Here is a 21,487-nt window from a genome sequence, read left to right as displayed (position 1 = left end):
CCTTCACATTCAGCACACACACCTCCTTCATTCAGTATACTTACACCTCCTTCACATTCAGCAGACTTACACCTCCTTCATTCAGTACACTTACACCTCCTTCACATTCAGCACACACACCTCCTTCATTCAGCACAGGCTTACACCTCCTTCACATTCAGCACACACTTACACCTCCTTCACATTCAGCACACACTTACACCTCCTTCACATTCAGCACACACTTACACCTCCTTCACATTCAGCACACACTTACACCTCCTTCACATTCAGCACACACTTACACCTCCTACATTCAGTACACTTACACCTCCTACATTCAGTACACTTACACCTCCTTCATTCAGCACAGACTTACACCTGCTTCACATTCAGCAGACTTACACCTCCTTCATTCAGCACAGACTTACACCTGCTTCACATTCAGCAGACTTACACCTCCTTCATTCAGCACAGACTTACACCTTCTTCATTCAGCACAGACTTACACCTGCTTCACATTCAGCAGACTTACACCTCCTTCATTCACCACAGACTTACACCTCCTTCACATTCAGCACAGACTTACACCTCCTTCATTCAGCACAGACTTACACCTCCTTCATTCAGCTCAGACTTACACCTCCTTCATTCAGCACAGACTTACACCTGCTTCACATTCAGCACAGACTTACACCTCCTTCGTTCAGCTCAGACTTACACCTCCTTCATTCACCACAGACTTACACCTCCTTCACATTCAGCACAGACTTACACCTCCTTCGTTCAGCGCAGACTTACACCTCCTTCGTTCAGCGCAGACTTACACCTCCTTCGTTCAGCGCAGACTTACACCTCCTTCGTTCAGCTCAGACTTACACCTCCTTCATTCACCACAGACTTACACCTCCTTCACATTCAGCACAGACTTACACCTCCTTCACATTCAGCACAGACTTACACCTTCATTCAGCACAGACTTACACCTCCTTCATTCAGCACAGACTTACACCTCCTTCATTCAGCACAGACTTACACCTCCTTCATTCAGTACACTTACACCTCCTTCATTCAGTACACTTACACCTCCTTCACATTCAGCACACACACCTCCTTCATTCAGTATACTTACACCTCCGTCACATTCAGCAGACTTACACCTCCTTCATTCAGTACACTTACACCTCCTTCACATTCAGCACACACACCTCCTTCATTCAGCACAGACTTACACCTCCTTCACATTCAGCACAGACTTACACCTCCTTTGTTCAGCACAGACTTACACCTCCTTCATTCAGTACACTTACACCTCCTTCAATCAGCACAGACTTACACCTCCTTCATTCAGTACACTTACACCTCCTTCATTCAGTACTTACACCTCCTTCACATTCAGCACACACACCTCCTTCATTCAGTATACTTACACCTCCGTCACATTCAGCAGACTTACACCTCCTTCATTCAGTACACTAACACCTTCACATTCAGCACACACACCTCCTTCGTTCAGCACAGACTTACACCTCCTTCACATTCAGCACACACTTACACCTCCTTCACATTCAGCACACACTTACACCTCCTACATTCAGTACACTTACACCTCCTACATTCAGTACACTTACACCTCCTTCATTCAGCACAGACTTACACCTCCTTCATTCAGCACAGACTTACACCTTCTTCATTCACCACAGACTTACACCTCCTTCACATTCAGCACAGACTTACACCTCCTTCATTCAGCACAGACTTACACCTCCTTCATTCAGCACAGACTTACACCTGCTTCACATTCAGCACAGACTTACACCTGCTTCACATTCAGCACAGACTTACACCTCCTTCGTTCAGCACAGACTTACACCTCCTTCATTCAGCACAGACTTACACCTCCTTCGTTCAGCACAGACTTACACCTCCTTCGTTCACCACAGACTTACACCTCCTTCACATTCAGCACAGACTTACACCTCCTTCACATTCAGCACAGACTTACACCTCCTTCACATTCAGCACAGACTTACACCTCCTTTGTTCAGCACAGACTTACACCTCCTTCATTCAGCACAGACTTACACCTCCTTCATTCAGCACAGACATACACCTCCTTCATTCAGCACAGACTTACACCTCCTTCATTCAGCTCAGACTTACACCTCCTTCATTCACCACAGACTTACACCTCCTTCACATTCAGCACAGACTTACACCTCCTTCACATTCAGCTCAGACTTACACCTCCTTCATTCACCACAGACTTACACCTCCTACATTCAGCACAGACTTACACCTCCTTCACATTCAGCACAGACTTACACCTCCTTCATTCAGTACACTTACACCTCCTTCGTTCAGCACAGACTTACACCTCCTTCATTCAGTACACTTACACCTCCTTCATTCAGCACAGACTTACACCTCCTTCATTCAGCACAGACTTACACCTCCTTCATTCAGTACACTTACACCTCCTTCACATTCAGCACAGACTTACACCTCCTTCATTCAGTACACTTACACCTCCTTCATTCAGCACACACTTACACCTCCTTCATTCAGCTCAGATTTACACCTCCTTCATTCAGCTCAGACTTACACCTCCTTCATTCAGCTCAGACTTACACCTCCTTCATTCAGCTCAGACTTACACCTCCTTCATTCAGCTCAGACTTACTGTCCATTAGTTAATCTGAAACATTAAACTATAAAGCAGGGGTCTGAAACTCCCGGCCCAGTGAGGCGGCTCCACACCGCAGGTCACGGTCGTCCTCAGACTCATGGCTGCAGAGTTTATCGGAGGCGCCGCTCGAACGCAGAACACTGACCGTAATCTAGCTGCAGCGAGCGACGGTCAGTCAAACCGGCCCCGCGGATTCACCCACCACTCAGTGGGAGACACGGTCAGCTAATTAAGAATGAAATGATCAAACTAATCCACCCAGAAGGCAAAACATCTCACATGACGCTCAGCAGGAACGCCACTGCTTCCACAATGAGAGTCCCATCATTTTAATGTTAACCGTGTTGACCTGGATTTATTCATGGGTTTATTAAATAGTATGTATCCAAACTCTGCCCCCCGCCCTCTTGGAGAAGTTTAGGACCCCTGATTTATAGTCGGTAAACAGTCTGAGGTCAGTCTAAATCCTGCGAAGGTCTAAAATCGGACACTGTTACGTCACTCACACACAAACTCACACACTCAGGCCGTAAAGGTGACCAGCGCACGCACATGCAGCAGCGCAGGGAAGCAGAGGTGCAGCACAAAAAGCTCGTGCAGCAGGACATTAAAAAATAACAACAACAACAACAACAACAACAACAACAACAGAAATGAGGTCACCGTCAGGAGCGTCGTCAGTGTAAACTAAACACAGGAAACAGTGCAGACACAGCAAAACAGACACAGTGATGAAAACGCTTGATGCTACAAACAGGCCACACAAACACATTCACTGACCGCACTACGCTGACCGTACACACCTCTGACCACAGCGCCCCGCAGAAACGCGCATCTGAGCTTTACGGCTCTCAAATTTACACACAATTCCTATGAAGCACTTCAGGCTCTGAACGCGCATTAAAGGGCAATCACACCTTTTAAAACAAAATCTCTGCATAATTAACCAGTTCAGATGTAAACGGGGCGGGTCAGATCGGTTTGGTGAGAAGCATTTGGTTCTAGATAAACTGACCGAGTCGGAGCTCCTCACAGTGGTGGTGATGGGAACCAGACGTCCCTCTAAAAGCTCCTCACAGTGGTGGTGATGGGAACCAGACGTCCCGCTCTAAAAGCTCCTCACAGTGGTGGTGATGGGAACCAGACGTCCCTCTAAAAGCTCCTCACAGTGGTGGTGATGGGAACCAGACGTCCCTCTAAAAGCTCCTACAGAAAGTTCCTACATGAGCTGGTTCTGAATTCACTGCCTGATGACTGAGACGCTGTTTTATGAGAGTTTAGAGAACTTCAACTCCATTCATGGTGGAGGGAGACATGCAGGGCGCTGTGAGGCAAAATAGTCCCCAAAGAAAACTCATTATTCCAGATTTTCCACTGTTTTCCATCATCAACATTCCATATAAGCTCAGAAGACTCGTGTAGGTTCTCTGGTGGTTCTGGATGGTAAATAAAGTGTCTATATCTGTGTTGTAGTCATGGCGACGCCTGGTTCCCATCACCACCACTGTAAAGATGTCTGAACCGTTTCACGCCAAACCCTCTGAACCTCTGATTACACCGCACACTCTGGATTCTGGGGGAATTTAAAAGTTTATGGACTTCTCCTTCAATCAGAACTGAACCCTGACACGGGGGACACTCTTCTCCTCATCACTGTCCGCTGTTTCAGGGTCTGCACTGTAATGATCCTGTACCCACCTGGTGTCCATCTCCTCAGGGCTGAGCTTCTCAGTGTGAGTCCGGCAGAGACCTCCACAGCCTGGAGACACGATCGATCACTCCTAACGGACCACCACACTGACTACAGCCCACCCTCTCACTCAGCACCATCTACACAGCTCAGCACACAGAGTTACAATCCCTTCCCAACGCACACATTCCTTCATAATACAAATATTCCTTTTGAATATATTCCTATTGCATATATTCCAAGTATACATATACAGACACCTATTCCTAATGCAAATATTCCTAATATTCATATTCCTTCCTAACGCACATATTCCTAATGTATATATTCTAGTCTTGCTCGCGCACTAATACCCCATAATCAAGGACACAGTCGAGTCCAGCGGACTCCGCCGTTACCCTGCGGTTTAATCCCAACGCACATCCAGTTTAAACTGCAGAGGCTTCAGGCATTTCCCCCCATCGGAGCTGTGTGATGTCCCAGAATGCCCCGCGCCGCTTCTGTCCCGCACTGCAGCCCGCAGAGCAGGAGCAGGAGCAGAGCCCGAGCCGGCCAGCAGGGGGCGCCGGCCAGCTGGGGGCGCCCGCCACCACACACCTCACTCAGCCCGAAATACCACACGCGTTCCTCCTTTCCCCTCTTACGTCATGTTTTCTGCTTATTTACCGGCGTTCGCCGCCGTTTCCGCGCGCTGTGAGACGCGAACGGGTTCTAGATAGTGGATTTGGTTCTTTCGGGCCTTTTTAAAGGGATCTGCTGCTATAAGCGAAACAAAGCCCTCAGCTTCTGAAGCCGGATTAAACCGCTCCTGTAAAGGGGAAACGTGCCGTGACGGCGCCCCCTGCTGGAACTACAAATCCCAGCATACGTCACGTGTTCACCGAGTTCACAAATGCGACAATAAACCTTCTCAATATTCCACAGCCAGGAAACGCCGCGCGCGCCGGTTCGGAGAGACGTCGCCTCATTAGAGCGGTTCCCTCTCGTTCTAGCTCAGTCACACCACACAGAACCACAGAACCTCGACTCACCGCGCGCTTCACGAGGCACGAGCTGGCGCCCTGTTCGCCAGCGTCTGGTTCGAATTCTCCGTTCCACCTTAAACGGTGCGGCAGTTTCACTCAGGCGCCTGTGGCACTTAAGGTGGAACGGAAAATTAGAAGGAGAAGCTGGCGAACAGGATCCGGGGCCTGCAGAAAAAGCAGAACCACAGACCCCCCCCACCCCCCTCACCTGCTCATCAGCAGGCGCGCGCCGCAATCCTCATCTTCATCACCATCATAATCTCATCTCCATCCACCGCGCGCTGCTCTACCATCTTCTGTTTCTCCTCAGATTACGAGGTTCTCCTCCATGCTGAGGGATGATGCTCCTCTCCCAGCATCAGCACCACCAGCATCGCCCACTGCCGCCCACTCCGCACTGAGCTCGGCGCCCTCTGCTGGACACCGAGCGCAGCGCAAGCCTCTTCATTAAAGACTCGGAGCCACAAGGTTGATTCTTTAGATTTATTCACTCGTTCATTCGTTCATTCGTTCACACTGCATGTCGAACAAATGTGTCCCTCTTTAATCCCCGCAGCGCGTCTAAGAGCCGCTGCGTCTCTGCTGGTCTTCCTTCTCCATCAGCCCTCAGTGCTCGTTCAGGGAAACGAGCGCCAGGGGCGTCGGATAGGGAGGGAACCCAGCACCGCGCTCCCGGCTGTAGAACTAACGGGCAGTACTGACGCTCCGCCGGGTCCAGTCCAGTGGGCAGTGAAGCCTTTCTGTCACCCTTAGAAGGTAAATAATGACTTCATGCTTATAGTTTTGGCAAATTTCTTAAAATATTTAGTGAAATTCACCAAAAACCCACCTGTGCAGCGGCGTTGAGCTGGTTCTATGTTTGCTCATATACACGACCCAGTAAAACCCAGAACCGGCTGCGGTTCTACACACCAGAGCTCACATTAGATGCATGTGTTCCACTAAAAAAAGCTCCAAAAACTGGAAAATTGTGTTTCTTTTTTGAGGAAAGCTGCTCCTCTACACTCTTTATAAAGATGGTTCTCCAAGGGTTCTCTAGTCAAGGGAAACCATGAGCTCTATACAGAACCACTTGCATGATGAAAGGGTTCTGTGTATGGTGAAATGGCTCTTCAGATTGATGGAGAGTGCGCTGTATATGGTTCTATAAAGCACCAAAAAGGGTTCTGGTGTTATGATGTCAAGGTAGTAATAACAGAAGAACCCTTTTTGCTGCTATACAGAACCAAAAAGGTTCTTTTCAAAAGAACCATGAAAATTGGTTCTATGTACGGTGAAATGGTTCTTCAGATTGATGTAGAATATGTTGTACATGGTTCTCCATAGAAACATTTAGAAAAGGGTTCTACATAGCACTAAAAAGGGTACTTGACATCATAGAAACAGAAGAACCATTTTTGGTGCTATATAGAACACATTCTCCTTCAATGTGAAAAACCATTTCACCATCTAAAGAACCGCTTAAGCACGCATATGGTTCTTTTGACTGTTCTCATGTTGACTGAAGTTGTGTTGTATATGGTTCTACACAGCACCAAAAAGGGTTCTGCTATTTTTATGCTGTCAAGCTTGTGATAATAATAATAAAGAACCCTTTATGGTGCTATACAGTACCATTTTCAAAAAGGTTCTGTACAGGACCATACACACTTTAAAAAGATGGATCTAGAACCATGAACACTCATGCTTTGCATGCTTAAATGGTTCTCTGCATGGTGTAATGGTTCTTCAGACTGATGGAGAGTGTGTTGTGTATGGTTCTACATAGAACCAAAAAGGGCTGGTACTAATGGAAGAAAGTGTTATTTAAGGATGAAAATGGTTCTATATTGAACCTTTACTAAAGAACCTTTAAAGAACCATCTTTCTGAGCGTGTACATAGAGAAAAGCTGCACAGAGCTGTTTGGTCTTTAACTGATACGGTTCTGCTGTTCTTAGTTCTCAGCGCCGCGCTCAGGCCGGGGTGAAGGACGGGTTGGAGAAGTTCTCCGGTTCCTCCTCGTCACCGTCATCAGCGCTGAGGTCAGTTTCAGTCTCAAACATTCTCTGCAGGAGGCCATCCATCGTCCGGTACCCTGAGAACAGAAACACAGAACCAGGAGAACATCAGAGCCATGACTTTACAATGTGGCCAATCGGAGCGGCGTTTACCTCGGGGCCCATCAGAGCGGCGTTTACCGCGGGGCCCATCAGAGCGGCGTTTACCGCGGGGCCAATCAGAGCGGCGTTTACCGCGGGGCCCATCAGAGCGGCGTTTACCTCGGGGCCCATCAGAGCGGCGTTTACCGCGGGGCCTATCAGAGCGGCGTTTACCGCGGGGCCAATCAGAGCGGCGTTTACCTCGGGGCCTATCAGAGCGGCGTTTACCGCGGGGCCTATCAGAGCTGCGTTTACCGCGGGGCCCATCAGAGCGGCGTTTACCTCGGGGCCCATCAGAGCGGCGTTTACCTCGGGGCCCATCAGAGCGGCGTTTACCTCGGGGCCCATCAGAGCGGCGTTTACCACGGGGCCTATCAGAGCGGCGTTTACCACGGGGCCTATCAGAGCGGCGTTTACCTCGGGGCCTATCAGAGCTCCGTTTACCTCGGGGCCCATCAGAGCGGCGTTTACCTCGGGGCCTATCAGAGCTGCGTTTACCTCGGGGCCCATCAGAGCGGCGTTTACCACGGGGCCTATCAGAGCGGCGTTTACCACAGGGCCTATCAGAGCTCCGTTTACCACGGGGCCTATCAGAGCTCCGTTTACCTCGGGGCCTATCAGAGCTGCGTTTACCTCGGGGCCCATCAGAGCGGCGTTTACCACGGGGCCTATCAGAGCGGCGTTTACCACGGGGCCTATCAGATTGTCAGGAATCTAATTAATTTACAGTAAAACAGGCTGATCTTCTCACCGTCTGACCGTCTCACACCATAGACTCACTAACCATAATATAACATAACATAACATAATATAATATAATATAATATAATATATATTCCTTGTAAATATATAATAAACCACACATCAAATAATATATAATAATACGGTATAATATAATATAAAATATAAAATGACATGATGGTGAAGTTAAGATGATGAAGAGAATGAGTGAAGAAGATGAAGATGAAGATGAAGAGTTACTTTTGGAGCTGATTTTGAACATCAGGGTGGGTTTGGCCTTCACTCCCTCAGAGGACCCCATATCATTATCCTGAGTCTCCATGGCATCCACCAGGGTCCCATCAGCAGGATGCCTAACCAATCAGTCAATCAATCAATCAGTCAGTCAATTAAAGATAACAAGCTGCGGTGTCCATCTGAGGTATAGAGTGTCCATCTGAGGTATAGGGTGTCCATCTGAGGTATAGGGTGTCCATCTGAGGTATAGAGTGTCTATCTGAGGTATAGGGTGTCTATCTGAGGTATAGAGTGTCTATCTGAGGTATAGGGTGTCTATCTGAGGTATAGAGTGTCTATCTGAGGTATAGGGTGTCTATCTGAGGTATAGGGTGTCTATCTGAGGTATAGAGTGTCTATCTGAGGTATAGAGTGTCTATCTGAGGTATAGGGTGTCCATCTGAGGTATAGGGTGTCCATCTGAGGTATAGGGTGTCCATCTGAGGTATAGAGTGTCCATCTGAGGTATAGAGTGTCCATCAGAGGTATAGAGTGTCTATCTGAGGTATAGGGTGTCTATCTGAGGTATAGGGTGTCCATCTGAGGTATAGGGTGTCCATCTGAGGTATAGAGTGTCCATCTGAGGTATAGGGTGTCCATCTGAGGTATAGGGTGTCTATCTGAGGTATAGGGTGTCTATCTGAGGTATAGAGTGTCCATCTGAGGTATAGGGTGTCTATCTGAGGTATAGAGTGTCCATCTGAGGTATAGAGTGTCTGTCCAGCTGTGTGAATAAGAACAGAGTGACCACTCACTGCTCCACACACAGGTTCAGCTCCTCGATCTTCTTCTCCAGGGACGTCTGCAGGTCACTCTTCCCCACCATGTACTCGACGAAGAACGCCTCCAGGATGAAGGCCACGAAAATACTGTGGATCAGGACAAAGCAGAGGTCAGCAGAACCATCAGCAGAACCGTCAGAGGAACCAAACCAGACACTCATCTATTCTCTCATACATACTTAATGATGATGATGACCATCACAATGTGGAACAGAACAAAGAAGATTCTGGCTGAAATATGAGTGACTGCTGTAAAACCACCGGTCAGCAGTGAGGTGGAGTCAAGGAATCACAGAGTGCTGTGGACCACCAACAACAACAACAACACCAACACCAACAACAACAACAACAACAACAACAACAACGCTGTAGCTGAATGGGTGGAGCTAAACCGCTGTAGCTGAATGGGTGGAGCTAAACCGCTGTAGCTGAATGGGTGGAGCTAAACTGCTGTGGCTGAATGGGTGGAGCTAAACTGCTGTGGCTGAATGGGTGGAGCTAAACCGCTGTAGCTGAATGGGTGGAGCTAAACCGCTGTAGCTGAATGGGTGGGGCTAAACTGCTGTGGCTGAATGGGTGGAGCTAAACCGCTGTGGCTGAATGGGTGGAGCTAGGCTGAGTGGGTGCTGGTGGAGGATATCGTGCCACTGGTTGACCACCGTGAGCTCCAGCAGGAGGATAAATGATGACACCACGTCGTTGAAGTTGTTCTTGCAGTAGTTGTTCCGGGCGAAGGCGGAGCCTTTCAGCATAGGATTCCCACAGTATTCCTGCGCTGGATCCTCGGAGCCCGTGTCGAAAAACTGCACTTTCCCTTTAAACAGCTCCATCCCCACCATCGCAAAGATATAATACACCACCTGGGGGCAGCACAGAGCTCTGGTCTGAACACCGTGGGCAGGGGATTCACTCACACACGCTGCAGAATAAAACCTCAGAGCTCGGATTTTGTCCTTTTCAGTTTTTGACATGATTTAAAATGTTTGTTGATCTTTATGTTGTGTGGAAATTTCATGATGAACGGAGCAAAAGAACCGGACCACAACTACCGAGAAAGAAAGAAAGTAATCCGTGGTCAGGACCCCCATGGACCCTCACAGAGCAGGGGAGGGGTCATTCTCAGCACTGCAGTAACATTGACGTGGTGGTGGTGTGTTGTGCTGGTCTGAGTGGATCAGACACAGCAGTGCTGCTGGAGTTTTTAAACATCTCAGTGTCGCTGCTGGACTGAGAATCGTCCACCAACCAAAAATATCCAGTGGGCGGCGTCCTGTGGGCAGCGTCCTGTGGGCGGCGTCCTGTGGGCGGCGTCCTGTGACCACTGATGAAGGACTAGAGGATGACCAACACAAACTGTGCAGCAGCAGATGAGCTGTCGTCTCTGACTTTACATCTACAAGGTGGACCGACAAGGTAGGAGTGTCTGATAGAGTGGACAGTGAGTGGACACAGTGGTTAAAAACTCCAGCAGCACTGCTGTGTCTGATCCACTCAGACCAGCACAACACACACTAAAACACCACCACCACGTCAGTGTTACTGCAGTGCTGAGAATGACCCACCAACCAAATAGTACCTGCTCTGTGAGGGTCTGTGGGGGTCCAGTGGAGCGGATGCAGTGGACAGTGAGTGTAGATGTTAATGTAACAGCTGACCAGTGTATTTAGAGATTTACATTTAGATTCATAGAGTAAATACAAGAGTTAGACTGACCAGAATGAGCTGACCGAAGGTGAGCATGGGGGGGCCGATCTTGATCAAAGTGCTGATGATGGCGCGGAAACTGCAGACAAATGAGAAATGAACATAAATGAATAATCTACAGGTCCAATATCAGTGGTCAGCAGGCGGCGGGTGACCTGAGTGATCAGTGAGATCATTTCGCAGAACATCCGATCTTCCCCCCGAATATCGACTGATTTAAATGATTATTCTCTATAAATGAAGGTCCAGCCTTGTTATTTTAGCCAGTTCTTATGTTTTGAGGACTGAACAGCAGTTATCCATGGTTGTGATGTCACAGCCTGTGGGGGCTTGGCTGTTTCTGATTGGTCTAATTTGTCCACAGGTGGCTCAAGAGCTCTGTGTTAATGACACTGTGGGCTATGATTAAAATTTGAACGCTGCACATGACTGAAGCGTCCCTGAGCAAGACGCCTAACCCCCAACTGCTCCCCGGGGGCTGTGGATTGGGCTGCCCACCGCTCCGGGCAAGTGTGCTCCCTGCCCCTTAGTGTGTGTGTGGTGTTTCACTTCCTGGATGGGTTAAATGTGGATGGGAAATTTCCCTGTTGTGGGACTAATAAGGGCCTCTTAATCTTCAAAACGAGGCTTTGATCTAAACACAGTTAATGGACGTTGAAAGTCTGCTGGACAGTTATTTTCCGCTTGTGGAGACGTGATAAAGCTCTGCTGCTCATTCGACATAAACGGTCTTAAACGCTGGAGTTAATGCAGAGCTGCTGATTGACCCTTTAACCCTGAAGACCAGTGCAGACTGCTGGTCACCATAGCAACACAGACAACAGCCTCGCCCAGCTAGTAGCTACAAAAAGGCAAAGAGAGAGATTTAAGACGGACATCGATAATTTGGAGACGAATGGACTGATTAGTGTTTATAATTATCCAGCTGATACGTTTAATCTGCAGCGAGAAACTGAAACACTGAAGTTTCAAAGCTGAAGTCGCGTCTTCCTCTAACTGTCCCGTTCCACCTTAAAAGGTGAAACTGGAAAACTGGAACAAGAAGCTGGAGAACGAGAAGCTTCAGCCTCATAAAAATGGTAAAACGCTACACTCCTATAAAGGGTGTAACTTCAACGGTTCTTTAGTAAACATAATAGTTCTATATAGAACCATGAACACTCCAAGAACCCCTTTTGGTATCGTAACATATACACAAGCTTGGTATCGTAATAATAGCAGAACTCCTTTCGGTGCTATTTATAAAGCTTTTCAAAAGGTTCTGTACAGAACCATTTACAGCACATTCTCCATGCATGATGCAAAGAACCCTTTAACCATGCAAAGGGTTCTTTGAGTGTTCATGGTGCTATATAAAGTCATTTTCTTCCCCAAAGAACCCTTAAAGAACTGCCTGTTTATGTATTGTATTCCAGGTGGTTGCTATGGTATTGCAAAAACGTTACCAGAAGAATGTGGGCTGCTCTACAGCAGTGATGCAGAGTACAACGCTACCCTGGGCAGTGGGGGCGAGGACCGCAGCCCGGAGTAGGTGGGTGGTTAAAGTGGGCGTGGCTGGGCATTAATCACACTGTGCAGATCTCAGCGTTTATTATGCACCCATTCATACAGACGCCCTCACAAGCCTACCTGGGGATGGTGTCCACCACCCGAATGAGCCGCAGAACCCTCAGAATGAAAACGATGTCCAGAACCTGACGACTGGTGTATCCTCCAGCTACGACACAGAGAGCACCGGTCAATGCACACTGCAGCCTCCACCACACACACTGCGGCCTCTACCGCACACACTGCAGCCTCCACCACACACACTGCGGCCTCTACCGCACACACTGCAGCCTCCACCGCACACACACTGCAGCCTCCACCGCACACACACTGCAGCCTCCACCGCACACACTGCGGCCTCCACCGCACACACACTGCGGCCTCCACCACACACACTGCAGCCTCCACCACACACACACTGCAGCCTCCACCACACACACTGCAGCCTCCACCACACACACACTGCGGCCTCCACCACACACACTGCGGCCTCCACCGCACACACTGCGGCCTCCACTGCACACACACTGCAGCCGTCACCACACACTGCAGCCTCCACCACACACACTGCAGCCTCCACCACACACACACTGCAGCCTCCACCACACACACACACACACTGCAGCCTCAAACGCACACACTGCAGCCTCCACCACACACACACTGCAGCCTCCACCGCACACACACTGCAGCCTCCACCGCACACACTGCAGCCTCCACCGCACACACACTGCAGCCTCCACCACACACACTGCAGCCTCCACCGCACACACTGCAGCCTCCACCGCGCACACACTGCAGCCTCCACCGCACACACTGCAGCCTCCACCGCACACACACTGCAGCCGTCACCACACACACTGCAGCCTCCACCACACACACACTGCAGCCTCCACCACACACACACTGCGGCCTCCACCACACACACTGCGGCCTCCACCACGCACACACTGCGGCCTCCACCGCACACACTGCGGCCTCCACTGCACACACACTGCAGCCGTCACCACACACTGCAGCCGTCACCACACACACTGCAGCCTCCACCACACACACACACACTGCAGCCTCCACCACACACACACTGCAGCCTCAAACGCACACACACTGCAGCCGTCACCACACACACTGCGGCCTCAAACGCACACACTGCGGCCTCCACCACACACACACTGCAGCCTCCACCGCACACACTGCAGCCTCCACCGCACACACTGCAGCCTCCACCGCACACACACTGCAGCCGTCACCACACACACTGCAGCCGTCACCACACACACTGCAGCCTCCACCACACACACACACACTGCAGCCTCCACCACACACACACTGCAGCCTCAAACGCACACACACTGCAGCCGTCACCACACACACTGCGGCCTCCACCACACACACACTGCGGCCTCCACCACACACACACTGCGGCCTCCACCACACACACACTGCGGCCTCCACCACACACACTGCAGCCTCCACCGCACACACTGCAGCCTCCACCGCACACACACTGCAGCCGTCACCACACACTCTGCAGCCTCCACCACACACACACTGCAGCCTCCACCACACACACACACACTGCAGCCTCAAACGCACACACTGCAGCCTCCACCGCACACACTGCAGCCTCCACCCTCCACCACACACACTGCAGCCTCCACCACACACACACACTGCAGCCTCCACCACACACACACACACACACTGCAGCCTCCACCACACACACACACACACACTGCAGCCTCCACCACACACACACACTGCAGCCTCCACCACACACACTGCAGCCGTCACCACACACTGCAGCTTCCACCACACACACTGCAGCCTCCACCACACACACACTGCAGCCTCCACCACACACACTGCAGCCGTCACCACACACTGCAGCTTCCACCACACACACTGCAGCCTCCACCACACACACTGCAGCCTCCACCACACACACTGCGGCCTCCACCACACACTGCAGCTTCCACCACACACACTGCAGCCTCCACCACACACACACTGCAGCCGTCACCACACACACTGCAGCCGTCACCACACACACTGCAGCCGTCACCACACACTGCGGCCTCCACCACACACACTGCAGCCTCCACCGCACACACACTGCAGCCTCCACCACACACACACTGCAGCCTCCACCACACACACACTGCGGCCTCCACCACACACACTGCGGCCTCCACCACGCACACACTGCGGCCTCCACCGCACACACTGCGGCCTCCACTGCACACACACTGCAGCCGTCACCACACACTGCAGCCGTCACCACACACACTGCAGCCTCCACCACACACACACACACTGCAGCCTCCACCACACACACACTGCAGCCTCAAACGCACACACACTGCAGCCGTCACCACACACACTGCGGCCTCAAACGCACACACTGCGGCCTCCACCACACACACACTGCAGCCTCCACCGCACACACTGCAGCCTCCACCGCACACACTGCAGCCTCCACCGCACACACACTGCAGCCGTCACCACACACACTGCAGCCTCCACCGCACACACTGCAGCCTCCACCACACACACTGCAGCCTCCACCACACACACTGCAGCCTCCACCACACACACTGCAGCCGTCACCACACACTGCAGCTTCCACCACACACACACACACTGCAGCCGACACCACACACTGCGGCCTCCACCACACACACTGCGGCCTCCACCACACACACTGCGGCCTCCACCACACACACTGCAGCCGTCACCACACACTGCAGCCTCCACCACACACACACACACACTGCAGCCTCCACCACACACACACTGCAGCCTCCACCACACACACTGCAGCCTCCACCACACACACACTGCAGCCTCCACCACACACACACTGCAGCCGTCACCACACACTGCAGCCTCCACCACACACACACACACACTGCAGCCTCCACCACACACACACTGCAGCCTCCACCACACACACACACTGCAGCCTCCACCACACACACACTGCAGCCTCCACCACACAAACTGCAGCCTCCACCACACACACACTGCAGCCTCCACCACACACACACACACACACACACTGCAGCCTCCACCACACACACACACACACACTGCAGCCTCCACCACACACACACTGCAGCCTCCACCACACAAACTGCAGCCTCCACCACACACACACACACACTGTAGCCTCCACCACACACACACTGCAGCCTCCACCACACACACTGCAGTCGTCACCACACACTGCAGCCTCCACCGCACACACTGCAGCCGTCACCACACACTGCAGCCTCCACCACACACACTGCAGCCTCCACCACACACACTGCAGCCGTCACCACACACACTGCAGCCTCCCCCACACACACTGCAGCCGTTACCACACACTGCAGCCTCCACCACACACACTGTAGCCTCCACCACACACTGCAGCCGTCACCACACACACTGCAGCCGTCACCACACACACTGTGGCCTCCACCACACACTGAGGCCTCCACCACACACACACACTGCACCCTAAAACACGTACTGCGGCCTCCACCACACACACTGCGGCCTCCACCACACACACTGCACCCTAAAACACGTACTGCGGCCTCCACCACACACACTGCACCCTAAAACACGTACTGCGGCCTTCACCACGCACACTTTGGCCTCCACCACACACACTGCGGCCTCCACCACACACACTGCGGCCTCCACCACACACACTGCGGCCTCCACCACACACTGAGTCCTCCACCACGTACTCCAGCCTCCACCACACACTGAGGCCTCCACCATGTACTCCAGCCGTCACCACACACTGAGGCCTCCACCACGTACTCCAGCCTCCACCACACACTGAGGCCTCCACCACGTACTCCAGCCTCCACCACAGACTGAGGCCTCCACCACACACACTGCGGCCTCCACCACACACTGAGTCCTCCACCACGTACTCCAGCCTCCACCACACACTGAGGCCTCCACCATGTACTCCAGCCGTCACCACACACACTGCAGCCTCCCCCACACACACTGCAGCCGTTACCACACACTGCAGCCTCCACCACACACACTGTAGCCTCCACCACACACTGCAGCCGTCACCACACGTACTGCGGCCTCCACCACACACACTGAGGCCTCCACCACACACACACTGCACCCTAAAACACGTACTGCGGCCTCCACCACACACACTGCACCCTAAAACACGTACTGCGGCCTTCACCACGCACACTTTGGCCTCCACCACACACACTGCGGCCTCCACCACACACACTGCGGCCTCCACCACACACTGAGTCCTCCACCACGTACTCCAGCCTCCACCACACACTGAGGCCTCCACCATGTACTCCAGCCGTCACCACACACTGAGGCCTCCACCACGTACTCCAGCCTCCACCACACACTGAGGCCTCCACCACGTACTCCAGCCTCCACCACAGACTGAGGCCTCCACCACACACTGCAGCCGTCACCACACACACTGCAGCCGTCACCACACACTGCAGCTTCCACCACACACACTGCAGCCTCCACCACACACTGCAGCCTCCACCACACACACTGCAGCCTCCACCACACACACTGCAGCTTCCACCACACACACACACTGCAGCCGACACCACACACTGCAGCCGACACCACACACACTGCGGCCTCCACCACACACACTGCGGCCTCCACCACACACACTGCAGCCGTCACCACACACTGCAGCCTCCACCACACACACACACACACTGCAGCCTCCACCACACACACACACACACACACTGCAGCCTCCACCACACACACACACACACTGCAGCCTCCACCACACACACACACACACACACTGCAGCCTCCACCACACACACACTGCAGCCTCCACCACACACTGCAGCCTCCACCACACACACTGCAGCCTCCACCACACACACTGCAGCCTCCACCACACACACACTGCAGCCTCCACCGCACACACTGCAGCCTCCACCGCACACACTGCAGCCTCAAACGCACACACTGCAGCCTCCACCACACACACTGCAGCCGTCACCACACACACTGCAGCCTCCACCACACACACTGCAGCCTCCACCACACACACTGCAGCCGTCACCACACACACTGCAGCCTCCACCACACACACTGCAGCCGTCACCACACACACTGCAGCCGTCACCACACACTGCAGCTTCCACCACACACACACACTGCAGCCGACACCACACACTGCAGCCGACACCACACACACTGCGGCCTCCACCACACACACTGCAGCCGTCACCACACACTGCAGCCTCCACCACACACTGCAGCCTCCACCACACACACACACACACACACACACACACACTGCAGCCTCCACCACACACACACTGCAGCCTCCACCACACAAACTGCAGCCTCCACCACACAAACTGCAGCCTCCACCACACAAACTGCAGCCTCCACCACACACACACACTGCAGCCTCCACCACACACACACTGCAGCCTCCACCACACACACACTGCAGCCTCCACCACACACACTGCAGTCGTCACCACACACTGCAGCCTCCACCGCACACACTGCAGCCGTCACCACACACTGCAGCCTCCACCACACACACTGCAGCCTCCACCACACACACTGCAGCCGTCACCACACACACTGCAGCCTCCCCCACACACAGTGCAGCCGTTACCACACACTGCAGCCTCCACCACACACACTGTAGCCTCCACCACACACTGCAGCCGTCACCACACACACTGCAGCCGTCACCACACACACTGTGGCCTCCACCACACACTGAGGCCTCCACCACACACACACACACACACTGCACCCTAAAACACGTACTGCGGCCTCCACCACACACACTGCGGCCTCCACCACACACACTGCACCCTAAAACACGTACTGCGGCCTCCACCACACACACTGCACCCTAAAACACGTACTGCGGCCTTCACCACGCACACTTTGGCCTCCACCACACACACTGCGGCCTCCACCACACACACTGCGGCCTCCACCACACACACTGCGGCCTCCACCACACACTGAGTCCTCCACCACGTACTCCAGCCTCCACCACACACTGAGGCCTCCACCATGTACTCCAGCCGTCACCACACACTGAGGCCTCCACCACGTACTCCAGCCTCCACCACAGACTGAGTCCTCCACCACACACTGCAGCCGTCACCACACACACTGCAGCCGTCACCACACACTGCAGCTTCCACCACACACACTGCAGCCTCCACCACACACACTGCAGCCTCCACACACACTGCAGCCTCCACCACACACACTGCAGCCTCCACCACACACACTGCAGCCGTCACCACACACACTGCAGCCGTCACCACACACTGCAGCTTCCACCACACACACACACTGCAGCCGACACCACACACTGCGGCCTCCACCACACACACACACTGCAGCCGACACCACACACTGCGGCCTCCACCACACACATAGCGGCCTCCACCACACACACTGCAGCCGTCACCACACACTGCAGCCTCCACCACACACACACACACACACACTGCAGCCTCCACCACACACACACTGCAGCCTCCACCACACACACTGCAGTCGTCACCACACACTGCAGCCTCCACCGCACACACTGCAGCCGTCACCACACACTGCAGCCTCCACCACACACACTGCAGCCTCCACCACACACACTGCAGCCTCCCCCACACACACTGCAGCCGTTACCACACACTGCAGCCTCCACCACACACACTGTAGCCTCCACCACACACTGCAGCCGTCACCACACACACTGCAGCCGTCACCACACACACTGAGGCCTCCACCACACACACACACTGCACCCTAAAACACGTACTGCGGCCTCCACCACACACACTGCGGCCTCCACCACACACACTGCACCCTTAAACACGTACTGCGGCCTCCACCACACACACTGCACCCTAAAACACGTACTGCGGCCTTCACCACGCACACTGCGGCCTCCACCACACACACTGCGGCCTCCACCACACACACTGAGGCCTCCACCACACACTGCAGCCTTTTAGCATTAGCGTGTGTGCTTACAGGACTTCAGTGCTGCATTAATAATCGTTGCCAGCAGAGCAGAAACGATGATGATGGTATCAAACCTGTGAAGATAACAGAGAACAGTTTAGGAACAAACTGACAACCAAGTTTAGGAAAGAACCAACACCTCCACACACACACACACACACACACACACACACACACAATAAACAACCTCCATCACTCAACACCACAGTCCTCACCAGTTCCAGAACTGATGCCTGGCGAAAAAAGCACGGGGCTCGAAGGTGTAGAGCTTCATGAGGATCTCCAGCAGGTACAGCGTCAGGAACGCCCACTCAGCGTTGGACACCAAGGGGTCCTCCTCGTCCAGACCGATGAACACCGCGTTCACCAGGATTATAGCATCAAACACATAGACAAAGACCCTGAAACACACACACACACACACACACAAAGACCCTGAAACACCCACACACACACAAAGACCCTGAAACACACACACAAAGACCCTGAAACACACACACACACAAAGACCCTGAAACACACACACACACAAAGACCCTGAAACACACACACACACACACACACACACACACACAGACCCTGAAACACACACACAAACACCCTGAAACACATACAAAGACCCTGAAACAGACACGCACACAAAGACCCTGAAACAGACACGCACACAAAGACCCTGAAACAGACACACACACAAAGACCCTGAAACACACACACACACACACAGACCCTGAAACAGACACGCACACAAAGACCCTGAAACACACACACACACAGCCTGAAACACACACACACACAGCCTGAAACACACACACACACACAGCCTGAAACACACACACACACACACAGCCTGAAACACACACACACACACACAGCCTGAAACACACACACACACACAGCCTGAAACACACACACACAAAGACCCTGAAACACACACACACAAAGACCCTGAAACACACACAAAGACCCTGAAACACACACACACACACACACACACAGACCCTGAAACACACACACAAACACCCTGAAACACACACACACACAAAGACCCTGAAACAGACACGCACACAAAGACCCTGAAACAGACACGCACACAAAGACCCTGAAACAGACACGCACACAAAGACCCTGAAACAGACACACACACAAAGACCCTGAAACACACACACACACACACAGACCCTGAAACAGACACGCACACAAAGACCCTGAAACACACACACACACAGCCTGAAACACACACACACACACACAGCCTGAAACACACACACACACACACAGCCTGAAACACACACACACACAGCCTGAAACACACACACACACACAGCCTGAAACACACACACACAAAGACCCTGAAACACACACACACAAAGACCCTGAAACACACACAAAGACCCTGAAACACACACACACACACACACACAGACCCTGAAACACACACACAAAGACCCTGAAACACACACACACACAAAGACCCTGAAACAGACACGCACACAAAGACCCTGAAACAGACACGCACACAAAGACCCTGAAACAGACACGCACACAAAGACCCTGAAACACACACACACACAAAGACCCTGAAACACACACACACACACACACACAGCCTGAAACACACACACAGCCTGAAACACACACACACACACAAAGACCCTGAAACACACACACACACACACACACACAGACCCTGAAACACACACACACACAAAGACCCTGAAACACACACACACACAAAAAGACCCTGAAACACACACACACAAAGACCCTGAAACAGACACGCACACAAAGACCCTGAAACACACACGCACACACACACAGCCTGAAACACACACACAGCCTGAAACACACACACACACACAAAGACCCTGAAACACACACACA

At 52.6% G+C, this 21,487-nt stretch overlaps 2 protein-coding genes across 4 annotated transcripts in view; both read right to left on the bottom strand.

The window, feature by feature from the left end:
- The window catches only part of ttbk1a (tau tubulin kinase 1a), a 70,842-nt gene extending 65,034 nt beyond the window's left edge, over positions 1-5,808 (bottom strand). The window contains exon 1 of one of the 2 annotated variants that reach the window (XM_037534252.1): positions 5,592-5,808. The gene's annotated coding sequence lies outside the window, so the exon portion shown is untranslated. Of the gene's footprint in view, positions 1-4,366; positions 4,847-5,591 lie in introns of those variants that run through there. The other variant, XM_037534253.1, reaches the window with a different exon arrangement.
- A 1,232-nt stretch (positions 5,809-7,040) lies between these two features.
- The window catches only part of tpcn3 (two pore segment channel 3), a 28,859-nt gene continuing 14,412 nt past the window's right edge, over positions 7,041-21,487 (bottom strand). The window contains exons 11-19 of one of the 2 annotated variants that reach the window (XM_037534251.1): positions 19,822-20,007; positions 19,616-19,680; positions 12,656-12,743; positions 11,036-11,105; positions 9,963-10,182; positions 9,502-9,592; positions 9,296-9,409; positions 8,505-8,617; positions 7,041-7,459 (exon numbers count right to left, since the gene is read on the bottom strand). In XM_037534251.1, the coding sequence (XP_037390148.1) occupies positions 7,338-7,459; positions 8,505-8,617; positions 9,296-9,409; positions 9,502-9,592; positions 9,963-10,182; positions 11,036-11,105; positions 12,656-12,743; positions 19,616-19,680; positions 19,822-20,007 (1,069 nt within the window). In that variant the 3' untranslated portion in view covers positions 7,041-7,337. The remainder of the gene's footprint in view (positions 7,460-8,504; positions 8,618-9,295; positions 9,410-9,501; positions 9,593-9,962; positions 10,183-11,035; positions 11,106-12,655; positions 12,744-19,615; positions 19,681-19,821; positions 20,008-21,487) is intronic. The other variant, XM_037534250.1, reaches the window with a different exon arrangement.

The sequence above is a fragment of the Pygocentrus nattereri genome, chromosome 25, assembly GCF_015220715.1.
Source record: "Pygocentrus nattereri isolate fPygNat1 chromosome 25, fPygNat1.pri, whole genome shotgun sequence".
NCBI classification, from domain to species: Eukaryota; Metazoa; Chordata; class Actinopteri; order Characiformes; family Serrasalmidae; genus Pygocentrus; species Pygocentrus nattereri.
This window is presented reverse-complemented; position numbering and strand designations above follow the sequence as displayed.